This window comes from Anarrhichthys ocellatus, unplaced genomic scaffold, assembly GCF_004355925.1.
Source record: "Anarrhichthys ocellatus isolate YVR2014 unplaced genomic scaffold, GSC_Weel_1.0 scaffold52, whole genome shotgun sequence".
Taxonomy (NCBI): Eukaryota; Metazoa; Chordata; class Actinopteri; order Perciformes; family Anarhichadidae; genus Anarrhichthys; species Anarrhichthys ocellatus.
In genome coordinates this window covers 1160760-1175313 of record NW_022280082.1, presented here as the reverse complement: position 1 = coordinate 1175313, position 14554 = coordinate 1160760, and the positions used below count along the sequence as shown (strand labels likewise).

Genomic DNA, 14554 nt, shown 5'->3' with positions numbered 1-14554 from the left:
AACCGGTGGAGTGAGTTGATGTAAGGGGACCTGAGGGGGTGGATACAGTAAGTCGGTGAAGTCTGCAGCTCGTTAAGAGAAACAGAAAGAGGGTATGAGTGTGTAATTATATGAAAAGACTGGACTTCGAGGCCGAAGATTTTCACATCAAAGGCGGTGAAGAAGCAGATTTCACACAGAGAATGAGCCATGAAAGAAATCCTTAATTGAAAGTGAAATATAGCACAAAATATAAGAATGCAATTGAGGCAGCAGCCAAAGTGGTATGCAGTGGGGGGGGGGTTCTTGTGCTACAAGGACAGATGACTGAGCATTTTTTGCTGTTATCACCCAGAGCAACGCAGGTGTGTCAGAGGAGGGTGGGAGGGTGTCTGGCAGCTCCACAGACACTGAGCTCAGTTTGAAGATCTCCAACTTCCCAGAGACATCATGCGCTCTCTGCTTCCTTTCCTCTGCCTGTTCTCGGTCTGGACAAAGGGAGCCGGGGCGTCGGACCCCGACTTGCCCTTCATGGAGTACCTGGACCAGGATCATTTGGTGTGCCTGAAGTGGGGCTTCGATAACCCGCAAGGAATCATAACATTCAAGCTGGTGGTCAACACAACAGGCTGGGTGGGCCTTGGCTTCAGTTCGGACGGAGAGATGACCGGGTCCGACATCGTCATGGGGGGAGTTGGACCCAGTGGAAGCTACTTCAGAGTAAGTCAGCCCCAGATGATAACAACTGCATGTGTAGCAGTTTGTTTTATGTTTCCTCCATAATTGGATATTAAATATTACAGGCAAAATGTATTTTTGTTTTTTTTCCATGCTCAATAGCAAACTGAACACATTGCTGTTGTCTGAGGGTTGTGTCTTTTCGTCCATTAGGATTACCATGCAGTAGGGGATTCCATGCCTGTGCTGGACGAGCAGCAGAGCTACACTCTCCTGTCTCTGACTGAGAGGGACGGTCAAACCATCATGACCTTTCAGAGGTCCATTCAGACGTGTGATCACGAAGATTCCCCAATCACTGTAAGACTTCCGGATATTTTGTCTCCCAGTTTTTTAAAGTCTACGTTCTGCATGTGTGAAAATAGGTGTAGAGCTTGAGAAATGTGGCATGCGTATCAATTTCAGTCCCCATTGACACACAAAAAATTGCTTGAGAATTTAGTGTTTTATCCATTATTTGGTTCTGAGGGTGTTTTACTTATTCCGGTCAAGTTTCATTGCTAAATCACACTGAATATGTGTTGAGATTGCAAATGTCCTCGACGTATAATGTTAATCTTGTTGATTTCAGACTGGTTAAAACTTTACACAGAATAGAAAAATTATTAATGAACTATTGATCCCATGGAAAAAATGTCCATGGGATCAATACCACCAACCTGAATCACAAGGGTTAGACTTCTTCTCCACTGTTGTGGCTCATTATTTGTAATTCTAAACTCTTTTGTACAGCTGATCTAAATCTTCTGTGTAAAGATCAAGTTTCCTGCTTTTATCCACGTCAACTGTGTTAGAGGATTTCTATTGTCAGGTTCACCTGAATGTTCTTCAATACAGTACATTGGGTTGGGTGTTTTTCCAATGTGAAGACAATGGCAACAAAAGAAAAAGCAAGATTTTGTTTTGCATTTAACACATGAAACACTATACATCATTAGTCATAACACCTTGTTATATGAGTTGAACATTGTGGGAGCAGAATGCAAAGTCAGAGCATTAAACTGACTCTGTTTATCACTTGATTTAAAAAAAATTAGTTGGTTCTTAAGGTAAATAGAGACTTGATCTTTCAGTTTTGAGAACATGCCACATCCCTTTCCCCTCAATGAAAGCTCTCTCATGTTGCCGCTTTTGTACTGTATCATATTCGTTGACTAAAATCTCCACCTCTTTTCCAGGATACACCCATTAAAATTATCTATGCCTTCGGAACAACGGATACGCTCGGTTATCATGGGCACCGTAGAGGCGCCAAGGAAGTCAACCTGCTGAACTATGTGGCCAGGCCAAGCTCAACCAACCTCACCTATCTCAACGTCACAATGGATAATGTAGGAATAATTGAAAACACTTATGAGAATGATACACAAGGCATGTTTGGAAATTATGGGAACATTTGTAGATTTTAACTTTAAGTTTAACTTTATCTTTTGCAGGTCACTGTGCCTGAAAATCACACCTACTACCACTGCAAGGTCATGAAGTTTCAAAACTTGGATCCAAATACAACATATTATATATATCAGGTAATCATTCGTATTTTTCCTCACCTTCAATCAAAATCAACAATTTAATGTTGTTCTGTTGATGTGGTGTTGGATTAACACGCTATACTACTCATCTTTCGAGTGGACTGAGCTTTCAGATGCAAAACAAGTCTGACTGTAGTAGTAGTAAAGATGAAAATACTTAACTGACACTGTATAAGTAAGTGTCCTAGCTGTAGAAGAATAAAAAGTCCCACACATGAAAAGTCAACATAAAATGAATCCCGATTTTCAGTTTTATTTCTACCTTCATTCACCATTTTTTTAACTCAAATCTCTTCTTACTTTACCTCAGATTGAACCAGTGATTGAGAACCCTGACATTGTGCATCACATGCTGCTGTACCGCTGCCCCTCCTTTGTGACGGAGACGTACGACAAGCCGTGCTTCATGGGCGACATGGGGGACGTCTGCTTCGAGGCGGTGGCTGCATGGGCAGTGGGAGGAGGGGTGAAGGAGAATCTATCTCTCAATGCTTAAATTCATGTTGTTGTCTGTATTCTTGTGTGTATATCCATATCCAATTTATTCCTGAAACTTCAGGTATTTGAGCTTCCAGAAAATGTGGGTATTCCTGTTGGAGGTGCGGACAGTGATACATTGTATAGGCTGGAAATCCACTACAACAATCCAAACAATGAAGCAGGTAAATACTGTATCTATGTATCTATGTATCCGTCTCAGACTTGTCATAGCTCAGATAGATAGATATATCTATCTACACATCCAAATATCTATCTATTTGAGCAGGACTTCCCATGGGCAGTAAATTGGCCTTTATTTGTAAAATTGGTGGTATTTCCCTTTAAAATACAATTAATACAACATGGAAAACATCTGCCTTGGCTGCTGTCTGGGCAATAATACACAGTACACAGTCATGTCAGGTATAAGTCGCATGTAATATGCTGTCATAACACAGTATTATTTTTTACTATACTTATTACTTATTTTCTTTGACATGACTAACATGCAACCATTTTTAAACTACTGTCTCTTTCTGTTTAGGTAGGAGAGACAGCTCAGGACTGAGGCTTCACTACACAGTCCAACGCAGGAAGTATGATGGCGGCATCCTGACCACAGGTGTGAACCCACATACCTCTCTGAGCTACAACATCCCTCCAAAAGCCACTCAATTCCACACCTACGGCATGTGTAATACAAGTCTCTTTTCCCAGGTCTGTATTGTTTCAGTATAGATTTCAAAATGAGATAAGTTAATATGTCGTTTTTTTTGTAATGACTGTGTTCCTGATAGTGTTTACTTTCCACCCCTAGCTTATGAATCCTGTGCCTGACCTGCACGTGTTTGCTGGGATGCTGCACACTCACTTGGCTGGGAGGAAAGTCAGAGTGGGCCATTACAGGTAAGAAAGAAGAGATTTGCTTTTTGTCAGTCCATATGGAGGTTTAAGAATGAAAAAAGAGATTCATTAAATTGGACTGGCTTTGTAAAAACACAGCAACAAATTGTTGGTAACTATAAAACCAAAGATCTCGCTGTTAAAGGAGTGGACGTTATCATCGGATTTTGATGGACAACCAAAAACTAAAAGAGAAGATTAAATAATGAACTTAAGGTTGTTTTGTTTTGAGTAATATCCAGTTTTGATGCAGAATTTGCATTGTAGCTTTGTTGTCTTGTAAAACTGTTATTTCATACATCTTCACTGGAGAAATGGAACTCAGATAGACTTCTTGCTCGTCAATGAAAATTACAACTTTGGGCTACAGCAGAGCGTCAGTTTGGGAAAGATCAAGACCATCAAGCTGGTAGGTTTCCATTGCCTCCATGCCCAAATAGTATGCCCATATTTTACAAGGCAGTTTTTTAGTAAGTTCTTGGTTGTTTGTGCTGTTAAGAATTATATAATTTAAACAGTGCTCTGTAAAGTATCATGCCGCATGTCTTGTCTCCCATTACAGGGTGATGAGATTGCGGTGGAGTGCACCTACAATACTACCGATCGCACCAACGTCACCAGGGTGGGTAAATACAGTTAACCTCATGTCATTACGCACACAATGTGCTTTAAATGAAATCAGGGTGGTCCAAGAAATACAAAAAAATAAACACATGTAACATGAAGAACAGTTTAATATTTCATGTATCAGAAAAATTGTTGAAATATGTGTTGGTGGTTGTGTTGTGTTGGTGCACCGTGACATGAACAGAAAATTGAATGGTCCTTCCGGTACAAATGGAATACTTTGGATTCTTATTTTTCAGTAATGATACTAATGATCTGATGTGCTACGGTTACAGTTTGAGTTTCACAACAACCCTGTTTTAATTTGCTATGTATCTGTATATGTGTTACACTATTCATTCAAATAGGCTATATGTCCTTTTCCCAAATCTATAGCCATCTTTTGAAGGTGTACACTGATTGTTAGAAACTGAATATTTACTGTGAACAAGCTTAATCAAGTTTAAACGAACCACAGGGGGGTCAGTGTTGGACCAGAGAATATCAGGTTGGCCCTTCCTGGACCCCTCTTGGTGACGCCACTGCCTGGCTTTTTCATGGTGTTCCCATGGCATCTTACCTTTATGAACATGTATAAAGAGAATCTCATGTCTTTAATGCCTGCCATGTATTACATTGTCCTCTTTAAGATGGGGTTAGCAACTACTGATGAGATGTGCCTGGCCTTCCTACTCTACTACCCTGCAATCAAGATCACCAACTGTGTTAGCAACCCAAATACAAGGTATCTATCAACTAACATAAGCTAACAGTAAGGCCTGATGCAGGTCTTATACATATGATATATACATTACATACATGTTTTTTTCAAGCAGCTGTATCTTGATACGCTCTTCTACTGATTTCTGACAGCATGTCTGAGGACGCCCCAACTTCAGACCAGGATCCAATTGCAGCGCAGGAGAGTTTTCTGAAGGACCTTCCACAAATTCTGTTTGCCTCTGATGACGAAGTAAGTGAATCGTCTCAATGGTTTGATCGTCTATTTTCTATTATACCTTCAATCTAATAAATACATTTTGTTGAGGAATTTTTGTTTATAAAATAATGTGGAGTCCTCTGCCAAGTATCATAAAAAGAGGTATTTCTTTGTCATCTTTTCTATTTCACAGAACAACTCCTCATTTAACCAAAAAGGCACGGTGAGGAAGATGATGAAGACACCGACTGTCACTTGTCACAAAACCAGTGCGGCAAGCGGACTCGGCGCTTCCAGGATTATGAACTTAGCAGGAATAATACTTCTGCTACTCTGGATTGCAGTAATGTAACATGGTTGTATGAGTAACAGATCCAAACTATTGCAATCTTGATGAAGGAAGGCACTGTTAAAAAAATCTCTATTGTAGGCCACTGGGTTCATTCAACTTTACAAGACAGGGTGTATACCACTTTCTATGTTTTTGTTAGCTCTGTTCATTGCATATCTTTTTCTCCTTGGTATTGATTATTAATCATCTCTTATGTGTGTACATGTATTGTGTTCATTTCATGCACTCTCAGCCTAATTGCTGATATTTATATGTATACAAATATAGAGCCAATCATTTGCTAAGTTCTCACCTAATAAAGTATATACACCACAAATAATATATGAAAGTGGTGTTAGGACAATCTAAAAAAAGTCTGTAAAAAGTGGATGTGACATTAAGGCATGTAGTTACACATACGTTCCACAGGGGGGAGCTCTAACTTATTTGCTTTGCCTGGCACTGTGCTGTCAAGGAATGAATGTGTAAGGCTAGCTGAGTGGTAGCTTTGGCAATGTTGTCACTATCAGAATGATATCGCAGCGGGACAGAGGAGAACTGGCTCGTTTTTATACTGTCACAGATCCCAAAAAGCACCTGAAAGGCTATACTGTGTACAACGTCACCGCGAGGGTAAGTAAAGGGAGGATGGGCACTCAGGGCTGATGCTAGGTGTTGTTAGCTAGCTATGCTAACCAAGCTAATATGATGCAAACACAAGTAACGTTACTTCAACCGCTCAAGGTTAGCTGGTAAGTGTAACTGCTATTGTTTACGTGTGATCGTTAGCTTACAGTAGCATTCAGGCTTGTTTGTATTTTAATATGTGTTTCTATTCAACCCTCCAGTGGATTATCTAGTTGCTAATTTACATTAGCAAGACTGAACCTAACCTAAACGCTGTGTTGACCTGGTTTTACCCGCTAGGTAGCTAACTAGCTAGCTCAGTTAGTCCTATATATAGCATTACGACAGATAAACATTCAGGAGATCATGTCAAACAATAACTAGCAGGTTCATGTTGCCATTATATTTTTAGGAAAGTTTCCTGGATAAATGCCTTGAAAGAATAACTAACGTTGTGGGGGATTCCTGATTACAAGCCTGATCTAGATGGAGAAATGCCAAAGCTTCATAACCTTAAACAATAATTGATTAACATGAAACTCCATGAGTAAGGTGTTGCTATACTATAACGCTATTTCAAGGTTGGAGAAACCCTAGATCAAAAAAAATGGTTTCAGTTTGAGACAATCAGGCCTGTCCCCATTGATAATATACAGCAAACTCACAGATCAAGTGCTGGTATAGTAAGTCATCTGATGGTGAAATGAACAGACATATCTCAATATTCAGCCACACTTATGCCAAACCTCCAGTCACCAGTTTGTGCAGTGTTACAGATTCATGGTCACACTCCCAGTTCAATAACTTAGAAACAGGCCCGGCTGAGTTTCTTTGTTATGATTGTTGGTGATGTCACGTTCCTACACTCACTCGGCATATAAAGCACTCATTGTCACACTCAGAGCTGTGTCTCTGCTCATACTCGTGCCAGCCTCTCAATAAAGTCTTGAACCAGCGCCGGGCATCTTATTCTTCACACAGAGGTTCTAAACCCTCTAAAGTTCTCTTCCCCCATTCTCCACATAGATAATCTCCAGGAAGAACCCAGAGGATGTCCAAGAGGTAAGACATGTAGCCATTATTTCCATATTGTGACTTAGTGAGTGTGCAAAGCATTGGCAGACAGTTGACTTTCTTGAAAGACAGGAGTTTAATGGAATCTCTCCAAGGGAATTTCCCCTGCAGGGTTGGAGGATAAGCCCGGCTTCTGTGTAGTGTGAGCTATCTGTTACGTCAGACTGTGAGCTGTGTGTGGCTTTATGTTTCTTATTCCACATCCTGAAACGAGAGATCTGGTAAAGCAAAGCTTAATGTTTCTGCCCAGAAATTTCAGTCATATAATAAAGCAGAGTATACTTCAGGAGAATTTTTCTTTATTTCTCTTTTTTCACTTCAAGCTTACTTCATGTCAGAACACTGACACAGTTGTCCAAGTATTAAATATCGCCCAAGATAACTGTTATCTGTCTTTTAAAAGGTCTTACATAACATTCAGCTATTTCCTTTTTTCACAATGTATCTAAAAACATGCTGTAAAAACTCACATGCATGCTCTCTAGCGTTTGTCACACACTGAAGAATGCAGTCTAGCCTGGAACCAGTGCTAATGCAGCGGGCATGATGTCAATTACTGCATGCGTGTCTAGGAGAACACATACCTCCATTATTTGGGCAGTGCTCCTCTCTGGGAGTGGTGCTCTGCTCAGCCCTGTTTTCTTCACACCAGCAGGCTGGCCAGGATTTTAGCAAACCGGACTCGCAGCTCAACATTAGGCCATTATGTTTTGCTTTATGCCGCAGAGTAAGGAACTACTTTATGCACGTTTGTGTCTGAATGTTGTGACTTGTGTTGGACGTTTTACTGCATAAGATTTGACTTAACTTAGCAGAGGAACAATGGCTGAGTTTTGATTCGTTTTTAGTTTCAGGCTATGGAGAGGTGCTGTTCACAATGAATATATTAAACAGACATTTTAAATACAATGCTAATGAGATTACTTTACAGACAATTACAAAATCTGGTTACCTCTTCAAGCACCACAATTGGTTTAATTAATTTGGTGAAGCTTCATGTATTATTAAACAGAAGATGATTGATTCCTCCTCCTCCTCCTCCTCCCTATCTTCATCCATCTCTCCTCTTGTTCTTTCTGTAGATAACGGTATGGAAGAGGTACAGTGATTTCCGGAAGCTTCATCAGAACCTCTGGCAGTTGCATAAGAATGTTTGTAGCCAGTCGGAGCTGTTTCCCCCGTTTGCCAAGGCCAAAGTCTTTGGTAAGAAGCGATTCCCCTGTGTCACACATTTGTCCAGATGAATGCAGAGAGACCAAATGCTCATCTTTGAGGAGTCTTCTTCTCCTGTTTTTGGTCCTCTGCTACCTTTTTGATACCGTGGTTGTTTGCGTTAGTGACAGAACTGTGTGACTGACTGCTGTAGAGAGACTAAATCCTGGATCTTTGGATCACTGAAGGAGCAGTGAGGACTCTGCCTCCTTGAGGCAGCTCAGTGTCATTAAGCACTCTTAATTACACTTACTTGACATAATCACTTGCTTAAAGGCAATATCCCTCTAATGTGTGTGTGTGTGTGTTGATGAAGAATACATTGTGGCCAGTGCAGACTTACTAACGGGTGCTTCCTCGGGCCCCCTACTGTGTTGACCCCTCGACTTGATCAAATGCCAACTGTGTGTCCGTCCTGCAGCTCTGAATGCAAATGCCCTCTTCCTGCATTTTGTTACCACTAATTAAATTACGTCTGATCCTGGTCTTCCCTTCCCTTTTTCTTCTCTACTATTTGCATACAGCCTAATCACTGCCTCGGCTTACTGTATGAAATGCTTCCTTTTTCTTTTGCTCTGGGTCACTGTGTCTAAGTTCACCAGTGAGCCGGCACGCTTCATTAACCTCCCACCACCACAGCAACTTCTTGAACCGGACTTGAATGATTTTCTTCAACAGTGCGTGCGTTGTCTTTTTTTTGCAAGCGCAGGTCGTTTTGATGACTCGGTAGTTGAGGAAAGAAGACAGTGCTCCGAGGATCTGCTGCAGTTCTCTGCTAACATCCCCGCTCTCTATAGCAGCCAGCACATCCACGATTTCTTTAAGGTACCAAAAAAATCACACACAGAAACACAAACTTCCTCCCAGACTACTTTGAACTGCAATTTTTTTCGATTCTCTTCAAGGGAGGCGAGGTCCACGACGGCTCCGAGCTCATTGGACCAGCTGAGCCCTTTTCAGACTTCTTGGCAGACAGTTTATCAGACTGCAGCTCTGACGGTAGGGTGAAACACAACCACACTTCCTCAAATCCATCTTCCTCTTAATTTACAATGACTTGTTTTTACAATGAATTCACTCTGGCTCAGAGATTTGTGGACATGTTTTTTGTTCCAGTTCAGAGAGACATCAGTGGTGCGGATGATTTGACGATCACATCTGAGTATGGTGGTAAAGTTTGTTTGTTTATGTATCAAAATAACACACACACATCCATGAGAGCTCATAAATAGACTCATTAAGGAGTGTGTATGTGTGTGTATGTGTCTGTTTTGACCCGAGCATTGCTCTCCTCCCCAGGCCCGTCCAGTGACAGCGACCTGACCTCCCTGGGTGTGGATACCGACTCTTTGACTGGGCTGGATGATGGCATGGCCTCAGGCCGCACCTCCCCAAACCAGCCACAGGGGGGTGCCACCCACATTAGCAGCAGCTGCAGCCCCCGCTTGCCCTCCCTGTACGATCGCCGCACCCCATCTCCTGCCCCGGTCCCTGCCTCCTCAGCCCCTAACCCAGAGGTCAGCCGGCCAGGCCGAACGCCGCTCTTCTCCGGCCGTCTGAGGAAAGCCGGTGGTGGCCACCCAAAGGACGTGAAGTCCGACTACCTAGACAGAGCCAGTGAGCTCATCTGTTTGGCTGTGCAGAAGGAGAAAGAGCAGGACTTTCAGGCAGCTTTCTCCTGCTATCGCAGCGGAGTGGACCTGCTGCTGCAAGGAGTGCAAGGTTAGTTTGGGAGAGCGCTTGGTGCCTACATGTGCAGCAGTGACACAACGTCTTTCACTAGAGACCAGGGCCTTGAAGAAAACATTTTTAAAATCAGCAATTAAATTTGTGTATCGTACATGTCCCATCATTTGACACAGTAGCATCTTTACGTGTGACCCTCCCTGCCTGGTGAACACCCACATCTTTTACACTTTATTCCGCAAAATTGCAATGCTGGCTTTCTGTTAAAAAACTGTTGTCTCCAAGACTAAGTCCAGATCCACACGTGATGAAGCTCCCTCCAGAGTCACACAGGACAATATACACAGACTATGTAGTACTCAATTTAACGACTAGTAAAAACATTAATAAAATCTTTCCTGGCCCACAGATACTGTAGGTCATGATCCAAGTTTTGAAAACGGTCCTCTTGAACAGCGGATCTCGATCGAAGCTCATTACTTTCTACAAGTGGTGATCATGAATGTCTATCTACTCGGATGGGTGTCCTTGTGTTTATGATAGCGGAGATTCCAGCAGCAGGGTTGCTGCTCTTTAGTTGACCCTGACATCCCCTCAAAGAAGGCATCACTTTTACCCTAGTGGTTTATTACCTTGTCATAATAACATGCTGTTTTGTCAGTAAATAAAATGCTTGTACAGAAACTTTGAACCCCGCCGCGGTGTAGAAACTGCTTGGTAAAGAGAAATGCATGACCCTTTTCAGGTGAGCCCAGTCCCACGCGGCGAGAGGCAGTGAAGAAGAAGACCGCAGAGTATCTGATGCGTGCAGAACAGATATCCAGTCAGCATCTGAGAAGCAACATGGGTCAAGGGTCAACGCAGACAGTGGTGAGTGGGAGGGGAATGCCACTGGCCTGTGTGCTGTCAGTGTTAGATTATGCAAATGTGCCTTATATGCGTGCATCCACCAGGGTCCTTAAACCACTTGAGACGGCACATAAACCCGACTGTACAGTTTATGTTAAACCGATCTTTTTATACAGTCAGAATTAGTAGTGGAGCCACTGTGCACTACCTTTTATCTGATGATCAGACACAGTTGTTTTCCACACATTACTTGGGTCACGTGTTGCAAAAAGGCAGAATACCTAATGAATGTCACCATGTGTTAACTTTAACATTGCACACCGTTATGAAATCTTTTTGCTTTGTTCCCAAGGCTTTGGGGGCACATTGTTGCCCGTCCACCAGCAGAGGAAGCCAGCAGAGTCCTTCTGAGGAGCTGAGAGCATACAGGGTGCTGGGAGTCATAGATAAGGTCAGTTCACTTTAGCAACTTGCAGCCGCATTTTGTGAGTTCACTTAAAAGTTGTTTCATTTATAAAAACAAGCAATAATTTGGCTATTTGTTATACTAAGAGACACTTCACATTGTTTGATTTGATGTCAGAATTTTCACCTTGAATATAATAACACATATGGAAGAGGAACATTGTTACGTTGACAACTATAACGGAGGTCCTAACTAAATAATTACACTTGGGTCCGGCAGACAATGATTTCCTGCCCAATGTCCTTTTTTTAAACATCTTTTTTTTTTTTTTTAAATCTGAGGCAATAAAGCGTAATGGATTTACTGAATGGTACGGTAAGAGCTGAGTGTGTGTATGTTCAGCGTCAGTTATGACTACCACAAGGTCAGTTTAGGTTGCTGGTCCTCTCAACCAGCTGCCGGCGAAGCAACTTCACCACTCAGCCATGAAATGACTTGGCAAGCCGCTCGGAGAGCTGCACACTACATTGAATCAATGATGCTCGTCCTCCGCACACACAAAACCCCAAGGAAAATGTTGATACAATACTAACATGTGTTACTCTACAGAGGTGCATGCAAAATCCACAGTGTGTCAGAAACAAATCAGACACGCGGCAAAAGGAAAAAAAGAAAAGTGGAAACTGCGCTATCCAGAAAGGAGCCAGCGCTCCTCTCCTCTTTTTCCCCCTCCTCCTTCCTCCTTTCACTTTTAATGCGGACAGAGGGGACAGATGGAGAGAGCTCCTCACCCTGCTGCCCCTCCTCTCCACCTCCCCCCTTCCCTGATGTTTGTGTCTTAATTATATTAGCGCCCTGGCTAGCACTGCCACTCTGTTTACTCACAGCTCCATTCATATCCATTTAGCCTGCACCTGTTTGGTCCCAGCCAGGGTCACATGAAGAGAGAGAGAGAGAGAGCGCACCCACAAAACATACGCACGCAGTGCGCTGTGTACGAACCCACAGCGGGTCACACACATATGCTTTAGCTCTCCCCTGAGATGCTGGGGGGGGGGGGGGGGGCAGGCAGAGGAGCAATGAAGATGTCAGGGAGAAGGGGGGGAGGATATAAAGGTTAGGAAGAGACAGAGGGATTCAGAGATGGCTCTGCTAGCAGTTACTGTGTCTGCCATGGAGCATTGCATGGATCTGTAGTTACATCTATTTCAAGCAACACATGTGCACCAAAATGTATATCAATTTATTTATTTTTTACATTGTTAAATCTATGAAATTACCTAAAATACTGAAAAAAAAGCGTTTGTTTTGTTCAACCAGCAGTCCAAAATTTATAGAAATTTAATATACAATGATTTTTCTTCTTTGAATAATTAACTAATTGATTCAGGTATTAGAAAATACTGGTGGTATCTGCATTTGTTTCTTTTTTTATGGTATGATACTACATGCTGTTATAGATTTCTTTTACACATTGTCATGTGGGACTTGGTTTGGTCGACACAGCAGGATCTGACTCATTAATGCCAATTTCTTTTAGTATCATTTAAGGACCTACATTTGTCTTGCAGTGACCCTCATGTGTGACCCGACCCGGGCGTTGAAAAACTCTGGAGCGCACAACCACTACATCATCCTAGACTGTGTGTGTGTGTGTCTGTTCATATCTGGCAATTAATGGCACTCTTCCATCACAGGTTCTTTTGGTCATGGACAAGAGAACACAAGAGACGTTCATCCTGAAAGTAAGTTTAAAATGCGTGTGTGTATGTGTGTCTGTGTGCATCCTTGTCGTACTGACTGTAGGTGTGAAGTGTGCCAGAAGCCCCTGTGTGTGACCGTTTGTAATTGATTCTAATGGGCCTGTCCCTGTCAGCTCCTCCGCTCTCAGGTGTGAGACGTGTGCCAGATGCCAACGCACAGCGCAGGCACAGATGAATACACACGTGCGCGCTCACACACACATTCCTACACACACACACAACCAATGTGAACTTTACATGTAGCGCTGATAGATCTGTGTGGCTCTTCTAAAGTCACGGGCTGTGTGTGGCTTGATGAATCCAGTGACTTTGGGTGGCCGTGGGGCAAAACTTGTTAATAGGAGGTTTCTCCTTAGTCTTCACAGAGGCTAAAACACTCACCTTCCTCTACCTCCTCCCACTCATGCCCTCCATATGGAGGTAATGTTTCTTTTCTCCTTATGTCCTTTAATGCATTGCACACTTCCTCTTTCTCTCCATCCTTATTGCAGGGTCTGAGAAAGAGCAGTGACTGTGGGCGGACTAAGCGGACAGTCATGCCTCATTCTGTGCCCCACATGGTGCAGCTAAGGAAGTTCATCGTCTCCGAAGACACCGTTTTCCTTTTGCTGCAGTATGCTGAAGGTAAAGCACGTGTGTGTGTGTGTGTGTGTGTGTGTGTGTGTGTGTGTGTGTGTGTGATCTAATGCTCACCAACTTCATCTTCATTCTTTTGTCTTTTCCCCTCCTTCACCTGATCTCCCCCTCTCTCTTCTCCCACCCCTCTCTCTGCCCTTGTTCCAGACAGATGTTTGATAGAGATGGGTGTGTGTCACAGGTCATTATTCTGAATACCAGGTGGCGCCATGCTTCATTAGCTATGCCAACACCTGGGCCTCCTTACAACCCACTCGCTCTACGATGCGTGTATGTGTGTATGTGTGTGTGTGTGTAGCTCGTGTGTGTGTGGGTGACGACGTACAATGAAATCCAGCCATATTTTTTTAATACTCCATAACCTATTCAATCTGGTGCACTCTATAACCACCCTGCACTAATATTAGTGGACAGTATTTAATATCATATGAACATAATCGAATAAAGCCAATCAAAATGCCAGAGAAGGCATCGTTTCCCCACAGTTTACATTTCAGCCGTGCGATTAACAAAATCCAGGGTTGCTTCTTCTGCTTTAGTGTGCCGTTCGCAGCTGATAGGTTAAATGACGACAGGCAGGCAGACGGAGGGAGGCGGTGACCTGAGTGACATTGGACAAAACAACGTGGATGGTTTTACTTTCTAAGCCATCGAGTTGCCCTACTATCATTATCATCACTGTGAGCTCCCTATCCATTCTCATCACACACAACAGATGCTGGCTTCCAATTGCTCACGCTACAGCTGTGTGTGTGTGTGTGTGTGTGTGTGTGTGTGTGTGTGTGTGTGTGT

General features: G+C 42.8%; 2 protein-coding genes across 3 annotated transcripts in view; both read left to right on the top strand.

Moving 5' to 3' along the window:
- Positions 1-429: 429 nt before the first annotated feature.
- On the top strand, positions 430-5543 carry moxd1l (monooxygenase, DBH-like 1, like). The gene is made up of 13 exons (XM_031870339.1): positions 430-699; positions 871-1017; positions 1896-2048; positions 2154-2243; positions 2560-2715; positions 2809-2911; positions 3274-3446; positions 3547-3635; positions 3945-4041; positions 4195-4254; positions 4889-4983; positions 5112-5211; positions 5372-5543. The coding sequence occupies exons 1-13, from the start codon at positions 430-432 to the stop codon at positions 5528-5530; spliced, it is 1692 nt and encodes a 563-aa protein (XP_031726199.1). The 3' UTR covers positions 5531-5543.
- Positions 5544-5957: 414 nt separating this feature from the next.
- Positions 5958-14554, top strand: part of rps6kc1 (ribosomal protein S6 kinase polypeptide 1) — a 27554-nt gene continuing 18957 nt past the window's right edge. Inside the window, exons 1-12 of one of the 2 annotated variants that reach the window (XM_031870336.1) lie at positions 5958-6142; positions 7163-7198; positions 7863-7937; positions 8293-8413; positions 9132-9247; positions 9328-9421; positions 9539-9592; positions 9722-10144; positions 10854-10978; positions 11310-11408; positions 13061-13108; positions 13618-13750. In XM_031870336.1, coding sequence (XP_031726196.1) covers positions 6041-6142; positions 7163-7198; positions 7863-7937; positions 8293-8413; positions 9132-9247; positions 9328-9421; positions 9539-9592; positions 9722-10144; positions 10854-10978; positions 11310-11408; positions 13061-13108; positions 13618-13750 — 1426 coding nt within the window. In that variant the 5' untranslated portion in view covers positions 5958-6040. The remainder of the gene's footprint in view (positions 6143-7162; positions 7199-7862; positions 7938-8292; positions 8414-9131; positions 9248-9327; positions 9422-9538; positions 9593-9721; positions 10145-10853; positions 10979-11309; positions 11409-13060; positions 13109-13617; positions 13751-14554) is intronic. The other variant, XM_031870338.1, reaches the window with a different exon arrangement.